Source organism: Diospyros lotus, chromosome 1 (assembly GCF_014633365.1).
Source record: "Diospyros lotus cultivar Yz01 chromosome 1, ASM1463336v1, whole genome shotgun sequence".
Lineage (NCBI taxonomy): Eukaryota > Viridiplantae > Streptophyta > Magnoliopsida > Ericales > Ebenaceae > Diospyros > Diospyros lotus.
Window position 1 is genome coordinate 46,167,726 of NC_068338.1, and position 16,839 is coordinate 46,184,564.

The window sequence follows — 16,839 nt, forward strand, 5'->3', positions numbered from 1 at the left end:
CAGACTGGCAAGTTCTAACTAACCTAGTTCAATGACCCTCAACTATCACAAGGAACTGATACTGTTATATCTAGGACTATGCGGAATAACCCTTAGATGGAATATACCTCTCTCAATACTCTCAAATGCACCCAGCGATAATAGGAATTGAAAACAAAAAATATAAGCAATCAAAAATAGAATGAAAATAAGAACAAAAAACAATCAAACCACAAGCAATAGGCATGGATTTATCCTGGTTGGGTTTCCTTTGAGGAAACCTACATCCAGCCTTCAAACACCCCTTCAAGTAGTCTTTATTTCCAGACAAAAGATCAGTACATCATAGCCCTCATAGCCCACAAACCCTGAGTACAATACCACACTGTTTCCCCCCCAAAAAATCCCAAGACTTGCAGACAATCTTCCTTTCTTGAACAATGCCTTGCACTCATAATACAAAGGACTAGAGCACTTCACAGAATGATCCCCCCTCAGCGTGCGCCTTGCGCTCTTATTTATAGAGGAGACGGACACACTTAGGCAACTAACTAACTTAGGAAAATTACATATTAACCCCTAGTTGCCTAATTTCTTCAATCGAGACTACTCCTTCATGCTCCTTTCCGGTTCTGCTATCTTCTAGGACAAAACTCGAGGCAAACTTCAACAATTCTCTACCATTTGCCTTGAGTTCTTCACCCGATAGCCAACTCATGCTTTCTCCATAAATGATGGACAAACCTGATCATATCAAACACAAACACATCAAAGAAAACAAATCAATGCTGTAAAACATAACAATGGACCACCCTTTTGATAAAATTCCAGCTGCAATAACTAAACCTGCAACTTTCATTAGATATTATCCTCCTCAAGGGATTTTCTAATGAATATATTCCTAACATCAATATGATTGGTCTCTACATGGTGTCTACCTACACTCCACCATAAACCAAATCCATACTCAATGATACTCATTAAGCCCAAAGTGTCCAAACTTTTTACACAGCATCACAACACAGTGAACCTCACCCGGATTAGCCTTTCCACTGCTAGACTTTATTCCTAGCTCCCCAAAATCGGCCTTTAGGATTTACCACTGACTTTCTCTAATGTTTGCTTCAAACAAACAAGATTGCTCATCTCTACCTATCAGTCTACCAAGATATGCTTAAGACTAGGGTAACCTAAGTTGCCATAAGCTGTCCTATTCTTATTCCAACCTCTATGCCTTATCATTCCAGCTTCTCCTCCTTCCAACAATCTCAAACATTGAATTACCATCTCAGCCACACCTTGAGATTCCCATTGGATAACTATCAATGAAGCTGCCTTACTCTTCCTAGGCATACCATTGAAATTGACACAGCTACTTCTGTGCACTCAATTTACCCTCTTTTTTGGGACTATCACAATCTTATATCTTGCCTAGGGAATTACTATCATACCTAGAGAGACCTTCTAAGCAACCAATCCTTGCTTACCTTTCCCTCTAGCCTATTATCCCTTGGCTACACTATAAGATCACTTTTCTCTCTTAATTTCCACATGGATACTAGCTATTAGAGATTACCTATTTGATCCAAATTAAGCCTTCATGTGCTGCTATAACCAATGGCCATGTCTACCCATTTCCCTCGACTTTTCCCATTTCTAGCACTTCCTTAATTACAAATAGACACTACAACAGCACTCCACCCCTTTAACCTAAGGGATATTCCATTTAGTCCAACATTCTCCCCAAAATTTACATGGCTCCATGCCATTCATTTGGACAAGAGTGCATCACCTCTTCTTATACAAGAGATTCTATTTTCCAGCCTGCTCCTTAACACTCAAACCTGAGGCTAAGCATCCTTCAAACCCAACATTCCATACCTCACTGGTAGATTACTTGAGGTTCTATCTTTTACCCATCCTAGGCAGCACTCTAAACCTTCTATTCCCTTGCTCATTTCCTACAAGATGATTCTCCTTCCCTTTCCTTGCTTAATCTGGACTTTTGATGAACCATGGGCTTCACCATACAAGAACACACTTGCACACACCATTTCTCCTCATTGTTTACAAGGACCCTCATTACAAGAGCCAAAGCTATCTTAAACACTAGCTTCCTCCCTCTCACAATCTAGCCCAAGCTTACACAATGAATATGACCAAAAACATTTTTCAGATTTCCCTATTGCTATACCCTGGTTCATAGGTTAGATTTGGACATTCCCAAAGGATTCTCCTTGCTGGCCAGCATACCAAATTTCATTCCTTGGCCTTGGAATCAACTAATTCCATGTCCTATTAGTAGAGATTTCCCTCATAGGTAAGAACCCTAGCTTTAGGAGACCTAGGTATACCTATTACATAACTTCACACACCTAACCCTTCACACCAGAAGCAATTTCCAACATGCTTCCTAAATTCCAGCAAGCTCATATACGCTTGGGAATTCCTTAGGAACACACCATCTTCACTAGGTTTACCTCACCTAGCTCCACCATGAGACAAGGCCTAGATAGGTCCCCTTAGATCCTAGAAACTGATCTCTAATGGACTTGATACTTTACTCTTGATTATTGCCTACTAACAACTTATCACCTACTATGACTCTATAAATTGAAAAAAACATTTCCTATGATAAGTCTACCCTAAACCTAGAAACTATGCTATATTTCCAGCATTTCAAGATATTTATAGGGCATCTGCACTATCATAGTCAGCCTCACACACAGATGAAGAAATTCCAGGGTTTTTCTCTAGGATTTCACTCTTTCTTTTGGGACAATTCTTCTTAATATATCCCTCATCATGGCAGTGATAACATCTTATCATTTTCTTGCCATTCCTAGACTTTGACCTAGACCTACCCTTAAATTTAGGGTCCCTGTTTTCTAGTCTAGTCCCAACTGTAAGAGCATCATGTATAGAGTTCTTTCCTTCAACCTTATGTTGTAATTCCTTGGAACTCAAAGCTCCGGTCACATCATCTAGAGACAATTTGTCTCTACCATGTTTTAAGATGTCAACAAAGGTTTCATATGACTTTGGTAGAGAGTGCAATAAGACTAAGACCTTATCCTTATCATCATATTTGATGTCTATGTTCTCAAGATCCAAACATAACTTGTTAAACTCATCTGTGTGCTCCTGCAGTTTCTTACCTTCATCAATTCTAAAGAAGAAAAAATTGGTTTTCAAATATAACCTAGTAGACAAGGTTTTAGTCAAGTAAAGGGTCTCCAATCTTTTCCAAAGGTTTGATGCCGTGGTCATTTTGGCCACTTCCCTCAAGACTTTGTCCCCTAAACTTAAAATCGAGGTGTTAAAAGCTTTCTTGTCAATATCTTTCTTTTCTTTTGATTTTTCCTTTTTCTGTTCTTAAGTGGAGGTTTCAGGCAGTGATTCTTCCTCATCTAAAGCCTCTTCTAGTCCTAGATTCCCTAGCAATGCCCTCATTTTGATCCTCCAAAGGCCGAAATCATTTTGGCCATCAAACTTCTCAATATCATACCTAGTTGCAGCCATTATAACACTGTTCTATGATAGAAAATTCAAAACAGATGAAATCTTGAAGGTTCTTGGACTGTTCTTGAACTTAAAAACTGGTTCTGATACCAATTTGTTATATCTAGGACTATGCGGAATGACCCTTAGATGGAATATGCCTCTCTCAACACTCTCAAATCCATCCAGCGATAATAGGAATTGAAAACAAAAAATATAAGCAATCAAAAACAGAATGAAAATAAGAACAAGAAACAATCAAACCACAAGCAATAGGCGCAGATTTATCTTGGTTCGATTTTCATCGAGGAAACCTACATCCAGCCTTCAAACACCCCTTCAAGCAGTCTTTATTTTTAGACAAAAGATCAGTACATCACAACCCTCATAGCCCACAAACCCTAAGTACAATACCACACTATTTCCCCAAGAAAAAACCCCAAGACTTGCAGACAGTCTTCCTTTCTTGAACAATGCCTTGCACTCATAATACAAAGGACTAGAGCACTTTACGGAATGATCCCCCTCAGCATGCGCCTTGCCCTCTTATTTATAGAAGAGGTGGACACACTTAGGCAACTAACTAACTTAGGGAAATTACATATTAACCCCAACAAAATATACTAATTACACTTAACCCCTAGCCGCCTAATTTCTTCAGCCAAGACTACTTCTTCATGCTCATTTCCGGTTCTGCTATCTTCTAGGACAAAACTCGAGGCAAACTTCAACAGATACTTGACAGTTCCACCTAGTACTAATCCTGCTGTCAAAGGTGCAGACAGAATTAATACTAGCATAAAAGGAAGGAACATCTGAGCAATTTGAGTCCTCCAAAATTTCAAGAAATACGTTCCACTGAGAGAAAACAGTCATTCCATGGATACCCAAAAGAGATATGAAGCAAGAAGGCTCATGTAGCATAAAAGAGAAATTAATGTTAGTCAGGAGCTGAAAGAATGCAGTAGATTTGAATCAGTTAATATGCACAACTTAGGCCATCTGCTGCTTGTGCCTACAACAAACATTATTCTTACACTTCAAATCAACAGCAGCTAGATCCTTGTACATTATTCCTTATCTTCAGTAAACATCTCTTTATCACATTTTACAAGTGTCAAGAAAAGACGAATTCTAGATTCTATCACTAGTTTTGAAATATTTAATTTGAGAGACATATCATTCAAATATCCAGTTTTATTCCTCATTCAACTATTTCTGAACACATTCCAATTTCTATATTTCCTTACTCTAGCTAAAGACGTGTCATTCCCAGAGGAGTAAAATCCAACAAAATTTCATCTTGAAGAATGAAAAATAAACACTATCATATGTGGCTGCACATAGTTTTGTGAGTGTGAGAAGACATGAGCTATGCCCCCTTGTTCTCTTAAATAGAATACATAATATTGCAAATGAATGAACATTCTTTTTGAAGAAGTACTCATTAACAAATGAAAAATGAAAAACTTAATGGAGACAAGTTCATCACGTTGAGAATACCAACCAAATTTCACGCAGGAAGCAGTAACATTTACTCTGGCTGTTTATACAAAACTCTAGAAAACATTTCTCCATTTTCAGGATACCTAAAAGAGTTTACTCATATCTTGCTCTCTCTCTCTCCTACTCACATTACACATTGAATTTTGTAAGACACATGCAAAAAATTAATCAATTTGTTACAGCACTAACAGTTCTATAATTACACTGAACTTCTCTGAGACAAAGCTGGACAAAAGATGCACAAAAACAAGTTCGGTCAAATCATCTGGAGTGAAATGAATCCATGCCTGGCAGTAACCAGTCAGAATTGAGTAAATAGAAAACTGAAACCTTCATGATATGGATGTCACACGGACAGAGTGATCAGCTGAACCAGTCAAAAAAATGGGCAAGGTTGGATGCCAATCCACAGTAGTTATAGCTGCACTGTGAGGAAGGGTTTTCATTCCATTTGTATGACCTCTAACCTGATATGCAACAGTAGGAGAATTAAGTTCCTTACAAGTCACCATCATTTTTGTGGCTCACAGATGAAATAGCCATAAATCAATGCGTCAGCAAGTTAACAATATAAATGCAGCAGATAAAACATGACCAATCACAACATATCAATGACCGGGCACATGCAAGTGTGTATGCGGGGTGAAAGAATGGAGAGGACATTACCTGATATATGGGTGCTCTAACTGAACCAGATGTTACCAACAGTCTTCTGCCATTAGCATCTAATGCCATTTCATGTCTGCAGTATAATGAATTCTCCAGATTGCAGAACCTACATGACAGAATAAGCTCAAGTGGCCAAAATTCTTCAATTCTGGATAAATGTTGACTTCCTTTTTTTTTTTTTTTTTTTCTTTTTGTGAGAAGGCAAGAATGGATGTTTACAAAGACACCTCGCAGGGAAACAACAGTACAAAAATCACCCAGTTAAAAACCAGGATTGTGTATCGAGTTCGGGCTTATATAAGGTGGTGCTGAATCATAACAGACTATATGCCCCTGGCATTCTATTAACAGACACAGGGCATCAAACATTTGTGTTTGCCTACATAAGAGGTTCCGATACCCCAGCTACTCAGGTCGAAAAGTTCCACAAATGATAATGGATGAGTTTTATTGTTTTATCATTTTCATAACTTGTTTTATTTCATTTGAACAAATACCTCGATAGAACAAGTAATTCCTTTTTTCTTTTTTAAGTTACTATGATGTTTCATCACAACATTTATTTCTTCATATTTATTGAATAACTCTTAAAAATACAATAACTCTTAAAAATACTCCTTGCATGTCTCATTGATCGCCCCTTCATTTATCAGTGTCTTTTGATTTTCATGTTTTGTGATAAATTATGTTAAAACTAACAAAAAAATATATTGGACAACTACATGACTAGCTTTGTTGTATGGCATGAAATGTTGAGTAATAAAGCATTAACATGTGCAAAAATGTAAGTGTAGCAGAGAAAAAGATATTAAGATGAATATCAACATCTCTGTTACACTTATATTTTTTAACATAAAATTGAAGGTGTTCATAATAAGGTTAAATGGCATTGTACAAACCATAAGATGTGTCAGAGATGATTAAGATAGTTTGGTCATGTGAAAAGAAGAATAATAGAGGCTCTTATAAGTGTGGATGGAATGGAGTAAGTCTTTAGAAAGAGAGGCAGAAGAAGACCGAGAAAAGCAAGGTGAGAGATCTAGGTATAACATAAATTAGGTTAAATTGCCCAAGGAACCACCTCCCCTTGATTTACAATGTCAGTTACTGGGCTTGTCAGTTACTAGAAAGCCCAAGGAACTCCTTTTCTGTAAAACCATTTAAGCTACAGAAAATTACAGCGGCAAGGATTTCTCATACCTGCTGCAGTTTCCTGACCAAAGAACCTTTCCTTGGTTTTGCAAGCTCCATTCAAATATCTGAAATGTAAACTAATTTGGTGAGATCGCCACAATTAGCTAAAGCCTAAACATACCAATATAATTGAAAAAATGGGTTAGACAAATGGTTTTTGAGAGGAGAAATAACTCGTGTGACCAAAACTCAATAAAAATTGGATAAGGAATTTGCCTTTCCATCTATCCCCAAGCTAAAAATGCTGGTCTCATCAGGCCCAAAAAGAACTGAACTAATAGCAGAGTCATGAGCAGGCCATCCAGTAATTTGTAGTCCAGCAGACATATCTTTGCCTAGTTAAGGTATTGATATTTAATTGTTCATGTCTGCATGGCATGAGCAAGCCACCCACCAACCCGGGGGGGGGGGGGGGGGCACATTCTAGTGCATTAACAAAAACACAAAAAAAAAGTGTTTTCTTTCTTTTACCAGGAACACCAAAACAGAGGGCTTTGAGAATAAAACAAGCTGCCAAATATTATAGGATACCAAACATGTGAATCATTCCATCTGTTGCAGCAGCTGCTAAGATCTTCCCATTATGGTTGAAGCATAAAGAAGTCATTGCTGGAGGATCCTCACCAAGAGGGAGGACTGTCTTCAATAAAATTGAGAAAGTGTTAAAGACTTCATTAATTTTGTCCGAGAAAGAAATCCCCTGAAGAATGTATAATTTCTGGGACAAGCAAGTGCATACCATAGCCTTCCATGTTTTCATGTTCCAGACAGTTAAATTTGCAAATCCCAGCTTATCAATATAATTGGTACCATGCCTACAAGACAACAAGGCTGTTGATTTGGCAATAATATTCTAAAAATAGCAAATAAGTATGACAATAACATCATTGAATCTTCCAAACAATTTATTCAACATAAGTAATGTCGCTATCCATAAGTAATTTCACACAAATTATGAAGCGAAATATTAACAAGCACAAACAGCCAATTTTCAACTACCCCAGTTCAATCCTTGTGCAGTACTAACACATTCCTGTATAGCAAAATTAGGAAACTATTTTATTACAAAATAAAGGATATAAGGAGATAAAGGTTCCTAAATAAATAACCCTATTCTAAGAAGCCCAAACTAGTAGATGCATCTCTTAATCAGAAACTCAAGGAGAATGTTGTCTCTAGGGGTGGCAATTTGGACTCAAATTGTCAAACCTATGAACCCATCTAAAACCACCTGAGATAAATGGATCCGGATCTCTTAAATTATCTCAATGGATTATAATTGGGTAGCTGAAAACTAAAGCTTAATAAATAGGTTTAAATTGGATGATAAATGGGCTTAAAGGGTATTCGATTAAATTAAGAAGTGTAACCCAATAAAAACCAAACAGAATCAAATTGCCAGCTGCTCACTCTTTAGCTATCCAACTGGTCTTGCTTTATCCTAAATCCAAATTATGTCATCGTCAACCTCAAACATATACAACCAAAATCAGAATCAGCAAATCAGCCATAAACAAAAAAGGTCAGAAACCTATAAACCAACTCATTGAATCACTTGACCACAACCAAATTACCATATCTGAGCTGGCCTTTCTACAAATCTTAGTAGCTTTCTTGATGTGCTCAAATACAATGCAGTCCACCAACAACCATCATGAGCAGATTGAAGTGTAATCTCTTTTCATGGACAACTGGGGAGAGACCAGATAGAAAGAGAATCAGAAATTTGTGTTCCGGTAAGGAAGGCAAACTTGTGATATTGACAAGTGTAGCAAATGAATCACATTCAATCCAATGAGGATTTTTTGGATGCCAAACCGTTAAGTTTATGCCAACACTGTAATAGCTCAGGTCTAGGAACTTGAAGTCCTGAACCATGTCAAATTTTGACAGCAAACCCTATGGTTTAAAAGGTTTCCAATTTTGGGGTATGGTTGTTTAGAGGGTTCCATTGGCGAGCAAAAAGTACACAAAGAAAAGAAAATTCAACCAAACACAGATATTTGTTCAGACAGAAAAAAGAGGCTTTTCAGATTATGAACACAAAAAATCAATAAAAAAAAAAAAACACATACATACAGAAAAAGGAAAAATAAAAAAGAAGTTGGCTTAGAATATATAAGGTTGAATTGGGAACCATAACCAACCAAACACATCTCATCTGACCCACATTCGACTGGCATATCTTGTGGCTGGGATGGATAGAACATCAATAACATGTAATCCATTTTGAACCAACCCAGACCCACCCATTTGCTAGTACTAGTTTAGTATAGGAAGAATGTACCTTCTGGAAGCTGCTGCAGACACAAAAATTGGCTCTACAGGGCTGCATTTTAGATCCAAGACACTGCAGTACACCAAATTCACTAAGATACACAGAAAGGAAAAAGATATTCCCAAGATTCTTTTTGCAGCTAAACAATACAATTAGAACCTTGGAAATGCTTCAATTGTGCTAAGATCACAAACAACTCTTTTTGCATCAACATTCCAAGCTTTAATTCCTCCATCAGCAGTGCCAATGAGAAGCTTTTGTCAAACCAAACAGTGAAATTACAATAATAAACTTTTAGCTCCAATAATAAAACATCATATCCACATGGGAAAAATTATGTGTTGTTCGTATACTTCTTAATTACATACCAAGCGGTCTGATTTACAATCCCACTCAAGTGACATAATCTCTGCCCCACAATAGATGGTAGCATTTCTTGATGCTGGAGTTGATGAATCATATGTCCATATCCTTCATCATAAAAACATAGTAAATAAAAACTGCTGAATAGTATATTGCTGCCAGAACATGATCAAGGAGTTCAACTACAAGTAATTCAATGCCACATCAGACTGGTTAATAAAATAGTCTGTCCAATAAATGCAGCAACTCTGTCAACAAAATAACAAACATTTCACTACACATGCCCTAGGCACCTTAGCCTGAATTGGGAACACATTGAAAACAAAACAATTTAAATAAGGTGAGTACCAAGAAAAGTTTTCTGGTTGTAGATTAAAGCCATGAAGTTCATTGGATTAGTTATTGAAATGGGATGGATACACTTGTGGGCTAGCACCTAGAATGCAGAGAGTGCAAGTCGATGAATATAAGCACATCCAACCAACAATTTAGTGGCAAGGGCATCATTTTTCAACCTTAGATGTCCCCACTACCCAGTTTATCTGCCTCCAACATTACTCAGCCTGTCTATATATAATCTCGGCATGTTAGCAGCTTTCATTTCAAATACCTGACTGTGCCATCCACAGAAGCACTGGCAATATTGTTCCCAGATGCAGAAAAGCGGCACTGGCTGATTGGACTTGTATGGCCCAAGAATGTCTCCTATATCATGTTTCAGAAATTTACAGAGACATCAAACATAAATGAGCAAACAGCTCCAATAATTCGACAAGAAGGATATGTACAAAAAGTGTAGAACGATTAGTGGCATAGAAAAATGTACCTGAAATACTACTTTCACTTCCAGAAATTCTTCTTCATTCCGATTTTCTGTGCCAACAATTACCAACAAATTAAGTACTGTATGAAGCCATTAGTGTCATTATTACAGTAAAAAATTCCCTTGTCTTGTTCAGAGGACACCCTTCTATGAAGTACAATAATAATTGGATGGAGAAGTAATGTCAATCATCATTAAGGTTCAGGAAATGCACAAGTCAAACAGCCCCAAAACAATATGACAAGCCAAAGAATCAAAAGGGTGAATAGTTGGGCATTTAAATTATGATAAGGAACTTTATAAGAAGCATTTTGAGTTTCATCTTCCAATTAATGCAATTATTAACATGGAACTTGATAAATCATTGGAATTACATGTATTATCAATGACATTCATAAGCAAAATGTTGTCATCTCCTTTATTCTTTAACTCAGAGAAACTAACGTAATTACTTACCAGAACAAAAGCTAGCTTGAAACATTTGGTGGCTATCACTTGTCCTCCCACTATCTCCAACTAGGCAATCTGATTTGGGATTTGAACCCTGAGCAAGCTTAGATAGGATCAAATCTGCAGAAACCTCAACAGTAGCTGATTCTGTTTGAATTGCACTTTCAGATGCAGAGGTCTCCTGAGAAACCTTGGAAGGAAGAATATTTTCTTCATGCATACTGTTTAACAGAGTCCCGGTTGCAGTACTGGCTGTGCTATTTGTCAGACCCAATCCAGTTTCTGATGCTGAAGAAGTATGACTGATAGCAAACAATGTCGTAAGTACACCACTGACTAAAAACAAAAAAATTACATATCTGCATATAAAACACCTCCCACCCTGCCCCACCTTCTTGGGTAGCTCTATGCAGAAATTTACCTTGATCTGCGTAACTGAGCCTCCTTTTCCTCCAACAAAGCCTGAAGTTCAGACAACTTATAATTAAGTTGCCTAATGTCTCTTTTAAGATGATTGATCATATTCTTTTCGGAACTGATCTTCAGTAAGGCAGGGATGCGTACATTAGCTAAGGACAACTATATAAATAAATACCATCAACATCAATGTGTGCTAAATGTGAGTGCAGCAACATTTCTGCATTACTTTCCTGGCTTGCCACTGGCAGAAGTTAGTCAAACCTTTTCAATCGCTTATCTTGATATCATAATCCATAAACTGATAATATAAATCTCATTTTGACGTAGTTTAGAATACCACAGTTCATAATATTCTTGACTATGATTTTTACATAGTTGCATATGCTACTGTTTTCTGGTTGATTATAACAGGAAAAATACAACCTTCAAGTGGAACTGTATGTAGAAATTTAGATTTATAATTAAAGAGAAAAATTGTCTCAATGTATGAATAAAAATTGTCAAACAATATTTAGGAGGTTACTGCACAAATCAAGAGATGGACCATTTTGTTTGATTCATCTTAGTTGGCTTACATAAAAGTAAACTAGTGGAACAGTTGTTTGCTTTTCCTTTTGGTAAATGGCCTTGTCAAAATGGACACTGGACTGCCACATAGATTTGAACACTACATCAACCTTTGGCAAAATTCCTTGTAAAAAAACAGATAATTACCCTTAATGAAAAAAGGAATACATGTGTGTATGTGCATAATACAGATAAAAGAAATCAGGGGGAAAGTACTGGCATCAGAATGCAAAAGACATTTTTCAAATAAGATGCATAAAAACCTGATCAATTTAATAAAGTGACATACTGACAAGGGAATAACATTAAATGCAAATGGCCTCACAGATGTTTCTGGAGATAAGATAAATGATCTGTGATATGAATATTCGACTACACTAGGAAAAAGAACTTTCTGGTAACAATATATTGTAATAATCAGACATAGAACTATCAAAAGAATGTCCAGGAATTAATGGGTTGAGGATATGGGCACCGTTAAACATCTCGCTCAAAAAGTTCCTAACCGAAAGGAGCAAGGCATTAAACCATTCTTGTGAAAAATACATGCGGAAATGGGGATCTGAGCTTGGGTTCTTAAGATAGCGAAGTGCTGCATGACATACAATATGGTTAAAACTATGAAAAATATTTCAATAGAACATAAAGGTCATAATATAAAAGAGAGAAATCCCACCAAACCATGATGTCCAGTCCTGGTCTCTTTGCAACAAGTCATTGCCATAATGTTCAAAAAGCTCTTCAACTTTGTCCTTTCTTCCAGATCTTATGGCATGAACCACATAATATCGAAGAATAGAGACCTCCAATTTTGATAGTGTCGAAAGAAATACCATCTCAGATGATGAAGAAAAACACTGCTTGAAAAAACTCAGCACCTCAATCAAATTTTCTATTTGAAATTGGGGAATATATACCGAAAATACTAATTCTAATATTTTATCTACATGAAATCCTTTGCCTATATCAGTTGCTAACTCTCTCTCAAAAGCTTGCAAGGTAGTTGTGAACCCTCTAAAAACAAGGAACTCCTTCACAAGCTCCTCAGCATACAGCATATTCTCCATCATGTCCCAAGAGCCCTAAAAAGAGATGTATACCTTCAGGATTTGGAGAAATTGAACAGTGGAACTTAAGGAATATTCTAATAACATGAAAGTCTTACCATCATATATAAAATTCATGAATTTTCAACTAAGCCATTTAAGTGGAACTCCTTAAATTCAAACAGGAGATTTCTGGAGAAACTTTTGTAATGCCAAAGGAATTTTGGCAAAATGACTTTCCAGGTGCTCCAAATTGCACTACATACAACAGAAAGACAGTGGCAGGAATGCTGTTAACTACAACCTCATGGTTGCCTAAGCAACAGAATTTACAATTGGTTCAGACCTAATTTCAAGTGCAAGCTTATATCTGAATCTGATTATTCCTCCCCCCTCCTCCCCCCCCCCCCCCCCCCCCCCAAAAAAAAAAAAAAATGCATAAGAATGTTACTAACTCATGCAAACATCATTGGGTTTATAACCTATCCTAAAATTACAAGCTTAACTAAGTCATTATGGAGCTTTTCAAAAGAATAGATTAGTAGAAGTTCAGGTTCTTGAGGGTATACTTAGAATATTCAATTCAAAAATGGGAAAATGTTTAATACATTGCAGTATCAGGGTAATGCCAAAAAAAACAAGGGGATGGCAATTTCATTTGCTCCACAATTCAACACAAAGATCACATCAACAACATACATACCTCAAATTTTAATTACTAATGCGCATGTAGAAGACTGCCAGTTATGCAAGATGCAATTTGAGGTAATTACAGACCAATTATATTTACAGCTGCAATACACACTTAATAATAATGCTCATCAGGCCCTTATATATGGAACACACACTAAGTTAACCAAATGTACTGTAACTTGCAATGTGTCATCTTTCTTGTGTTGGATTCACATCTCCAAGCTGTTGTTTCGTTAAAATAATTCAGAGATATAAAGTCTGAAAGTATGATTATATGAACATAGTTTTAGCCCCTTTAATCAGGAAGAGTTTAACTTTTTGGTCCATGAGTTAAAGGGATTCCTTGATTGGTAGTGTGTAGTTCTTCCAATAATTACAAATGGCCATGGACATTAAGAAGGTCTTAAAAGAGAATGGTGTTACATGACTGGTTCATATTATCCTACATAAGATACAAAGATGTTCAAAAGTGAGCAAAAGAATTTTACTAAATGATGCGGTCACCAATCAAGACTAGGCCCAAAGCCGACCCAACCAAACCGAAATAGTATCACCAGAATAGTAACGCCAGAATAGTATTTTAATACTTCATATGTTTTAAGATTCTAGCTACTACATGTTTCTACTTGATTTAGAATTCTACTTCATGTTTCTACTTGATTTAAGATTCTACTTCATGTTTGATTAGATTTTATTTTTATTAGAATTCTAGTTAACTTTTACTTAGAATTTATTTCTATTAGGATTTTAGTTGGATTTTGTTTACAAATATTAGATGGATTTGGATTAGCCAAATACTATAAATATACCTAGAAGTTAGGGGTTGTAATCAAGTTTTTTCTCAATCAAATTTCAGCAATTTATTTGGGTTTTCTTAGCAAAACAATCTTGTTTTTGTGTCTTCTTGAAAGCCAAGTTTCGACTATTGAAGTTTGTTCTTTCAAAGGTTTATATGGTGTGTTATTTTTTACACACGCTGCGTCACTGAATTCCTAACTGATAAGAAAGATGCTAAAACGCATTTTGGGAAGAAAAACTCGGATTCAATTTTCTGCAGACTAATCACTGCTAGGATCATTACAGCTACTCAATCGGGATTCGGGAAACGGCCATAACCATATCATTACGATATATCATTAGATTTATCCACTTGAGCAAAAGGCATGCAGGAACAAACATTATAACTAGGTCATTTCAATATAACCAAGTACATATTGTGGCAAGTTTCGAGCCAGAGCAGTTAAAATGTGCTACTCGACTAGAGATTGAGAGGAATTTCAAATGAAAAACCAGTTCAAGCACGAAAGTCAAATGGTCCGAGTTAACAGAAACCTTCGAATTCATCAAAAAGATAAGCGATCACAGACAACATTCAAATCCAACGATCGACGGTGTAGATAGAGATGTGCGATTAATAAGCTAATTCATTATTGAAAACAAAAAATCGAACGTAAAGAAGTCTAACAAGTAAAACCTCATTCAAATGATTGGCTGACAATTTCAGTCGCGCCTCCGTCTTGCCTCTCTCTACTTATTTCGAACACTCTCACATGTGGCCACAAGTTGAATCTGCTTTCGCCGGAGAGGAGGGAGGGGACAAGAGATGATTGGAATTCTCGCCCCGAATGCGACTCTGGAGTTAGGGATTTGGGGAGGTGAATGGAATTCTTTAATTTGTTAGAGAGAGAGTGGTAGATTTTTACTTTTACTAAAAGCCAACACCATAGCTTTTAAAATTAAAAGAGCTCCGGTGCTTAAAATCTCTTTAATGTTTTTTGCAATGCTTCTAAATAGGGTTGTGTATTACTTTGGGTAGGCCGAACTAATTGAACTGAATCAATTAAATCAATTACTTCGATTCGATTATTAAATTATTGGTTAGCAATTCAATTAATTTCAGCAAAAAGCTCGATTAGTTTTTATCAATTCAATTTTCATTGTCAGTTTAATCAAACTAATCGAACCGATCAAAATTTCAAAACAACATTGCTTAGAGTGTATTATAAAAGGAAAACAACATTCTGAGTTTCGCTCGCCCTTCCATCTTCTTATTCTCAATCTGACCCCACCACCTTCCTTTGCCCCCTGTCACCACCACCATCTCTCACCTCTAGGCTTATTGACTGGAGACGAAGACGAAGGGCCAACTGGTCAAGCAAACTTCGTCTTCATCTCCGATTCACATGTGAAGACGAAGATGAAGGGTCGAAGCTCTTATTTGCTTGGCACTTCGTCTTCCTCTGACGTTGATGCCAACACTAACCCATCATCTCTCTCTCCCTCTGATTTGCTTCACCATGCTCACTCGTCAACATTGATGGCTCTTTCGGTAAGTTTTTTGACAACTTTTATTTTACATTAAAACTTAAATCTACTAAAATTCAACAATTAGATACTTTTGATTTTTGGATATGTGGATCATTGAGTCAAAGCGAATTTGATGGTTGATTTCGATCGCGGAATCCATTGTGGACGGTGGCTAGTGACATTTTTCCAAAATCGTGTTTTTGACTTTTTTGACAATAAAATTAATTTTTAGATCTAGAAAAAATTAACAATTGAATCAAACTCATTTTTAAATATATGAATCACTGTTGTTGTGGGAATCTAATGATCAATTTCGATCATTGGAATCACTGGCCGACGACAACAATAAGGCCAAACTAATGTTCGGTCTCTTTGGTTATTTTGTGCATTAGTTCAGTTTTTGGTCCGGTTCGGTTATCATGGTGTAGGTTTTGATTAGTTGGAGTTAGTTGGTTGATTTAGTTCGGTTATTTCATGCGATTTGGTTAGTAATTTTTGGTTAATTCGATTAACACTCCTATTTTTAAATTACTAAATTATTTAAATTAATATGAAGTTCTCAGGTATATAATATGTCCACTCAAAAGAAATTTATAAGTTATCATACTTAAGATAATAAAAACGGATATACCCCTTAATAGTTAATTAACAGTTTAGTATTTAACTAATAACATATATTATCAATAGTGAATTGCTGAGTTAATATTTAATTAATGAATATAATTTAAATTTATGTTTAATTAATCAATTTATATATTTTCAAACTATAAATTTGTCTCAACAAATTTGAAAAAAAACCCACTGTCCACCTACTCCATCAATCTAGGTAAGTGGATAAATTCATAACTGGAGCCTAAAGCTTGAATTCTCAAATAAACAAAGATAAATTTACAGTATCATACAAAAATAGAATCAAACCTACAATCTTATAATAATCTAAACTTTCAAAAATATGCGACCGCCATTTGCGTTATCCCACCATTTCAATATACTGTTATTTATTGCAAGACACAGAGTAGAAGAGAGACCCACTTCGCCTATTT

The 16,839-nt window shown here is 36.2% G+C and overlaps 1 protein-coding gene across 4 annotated transcripts; it reads right to left on the reverse strand.

Moving 5' to 3' along the window:
* Window positions 1–250: 250 nt before the first annotated feature.
* On the reverse strand, window positions 251–15,202 carry LOC127805127 (uncharacterized). 4 transcript variants are annotated; one of them, XM_052342230.1, is made up of 18 exons: window positions 14,964–15,202; window positions 12,916–13,054; window positions 12,427–12,832; window positions 12,220–12,342; window positions 11,185–11,323; window positions 10,770–11,065; window positions 10,317–10,363; window positions 10,101–10,195; window positions 9,496–9,598; window positions 9,287–9,381; window positions 9,137–9,199; window positions 7,589–7,664; window positions 7,381–7,489; window positions 7,066–7,178; window positions 6,856–6,914; window positions 5,653–5,761; window positions 5,317–5,453; window positions 251–723 (listed from the first exon to the last, which is right to left on the reverse strand). In XM_052342230.1, exons 2-17 carry the CDS (start codon window positions 12,919–12,921, stop codon window positions 5,319–5,321), a joined length of 1,974 nt encoding a protein of 657 aa, XP_052198190.1. In that variant the 5' UTR covers window positions 12,922–13,054; window positions 14,964–15,202; the 3' UTR covers window positions 251–723; window positions 5,317–5,318. The 4 variants fall into 4 exon arrangements, with proteins under 4 accessions (XP_052198190.1, XP_052198191.1, XP_052198189.1 ...); XM_052342231.1 differs by lacking the exon at window positions 251–723 and having other exon boundaries at window positions 4,957–5,453; window positions 11,185–11,308; XM_052342229.1 differs by lacking the exon at window positions 251–723 and having other exon boundaries at window positions 4,957–5,453; window positions 14,964–15,201.
* Window positions 15,203–16,839: the final 1,637 nt, after the last annotated feature.

Excerpts from the sequence above, each read along its gene's own strand:
- LOC127805127 (XM_052342230.1), bottom strand. Across the intron at positions 10,196-10,316 it reads AAGTGAAAGTAGTATTTCAG|GAGACATTCTTGGGCCATAC; the intron begins GTACATTTTTCT and ends AACATGATATAG. Across the intron at positions 6,915-7,065 it reads GCTTGGGGATAGATGGAAAG|ATATTTGAATGGAGCTTGCA; the intron begins GCAAATTCCTTA and ends TTTACATTTCAG.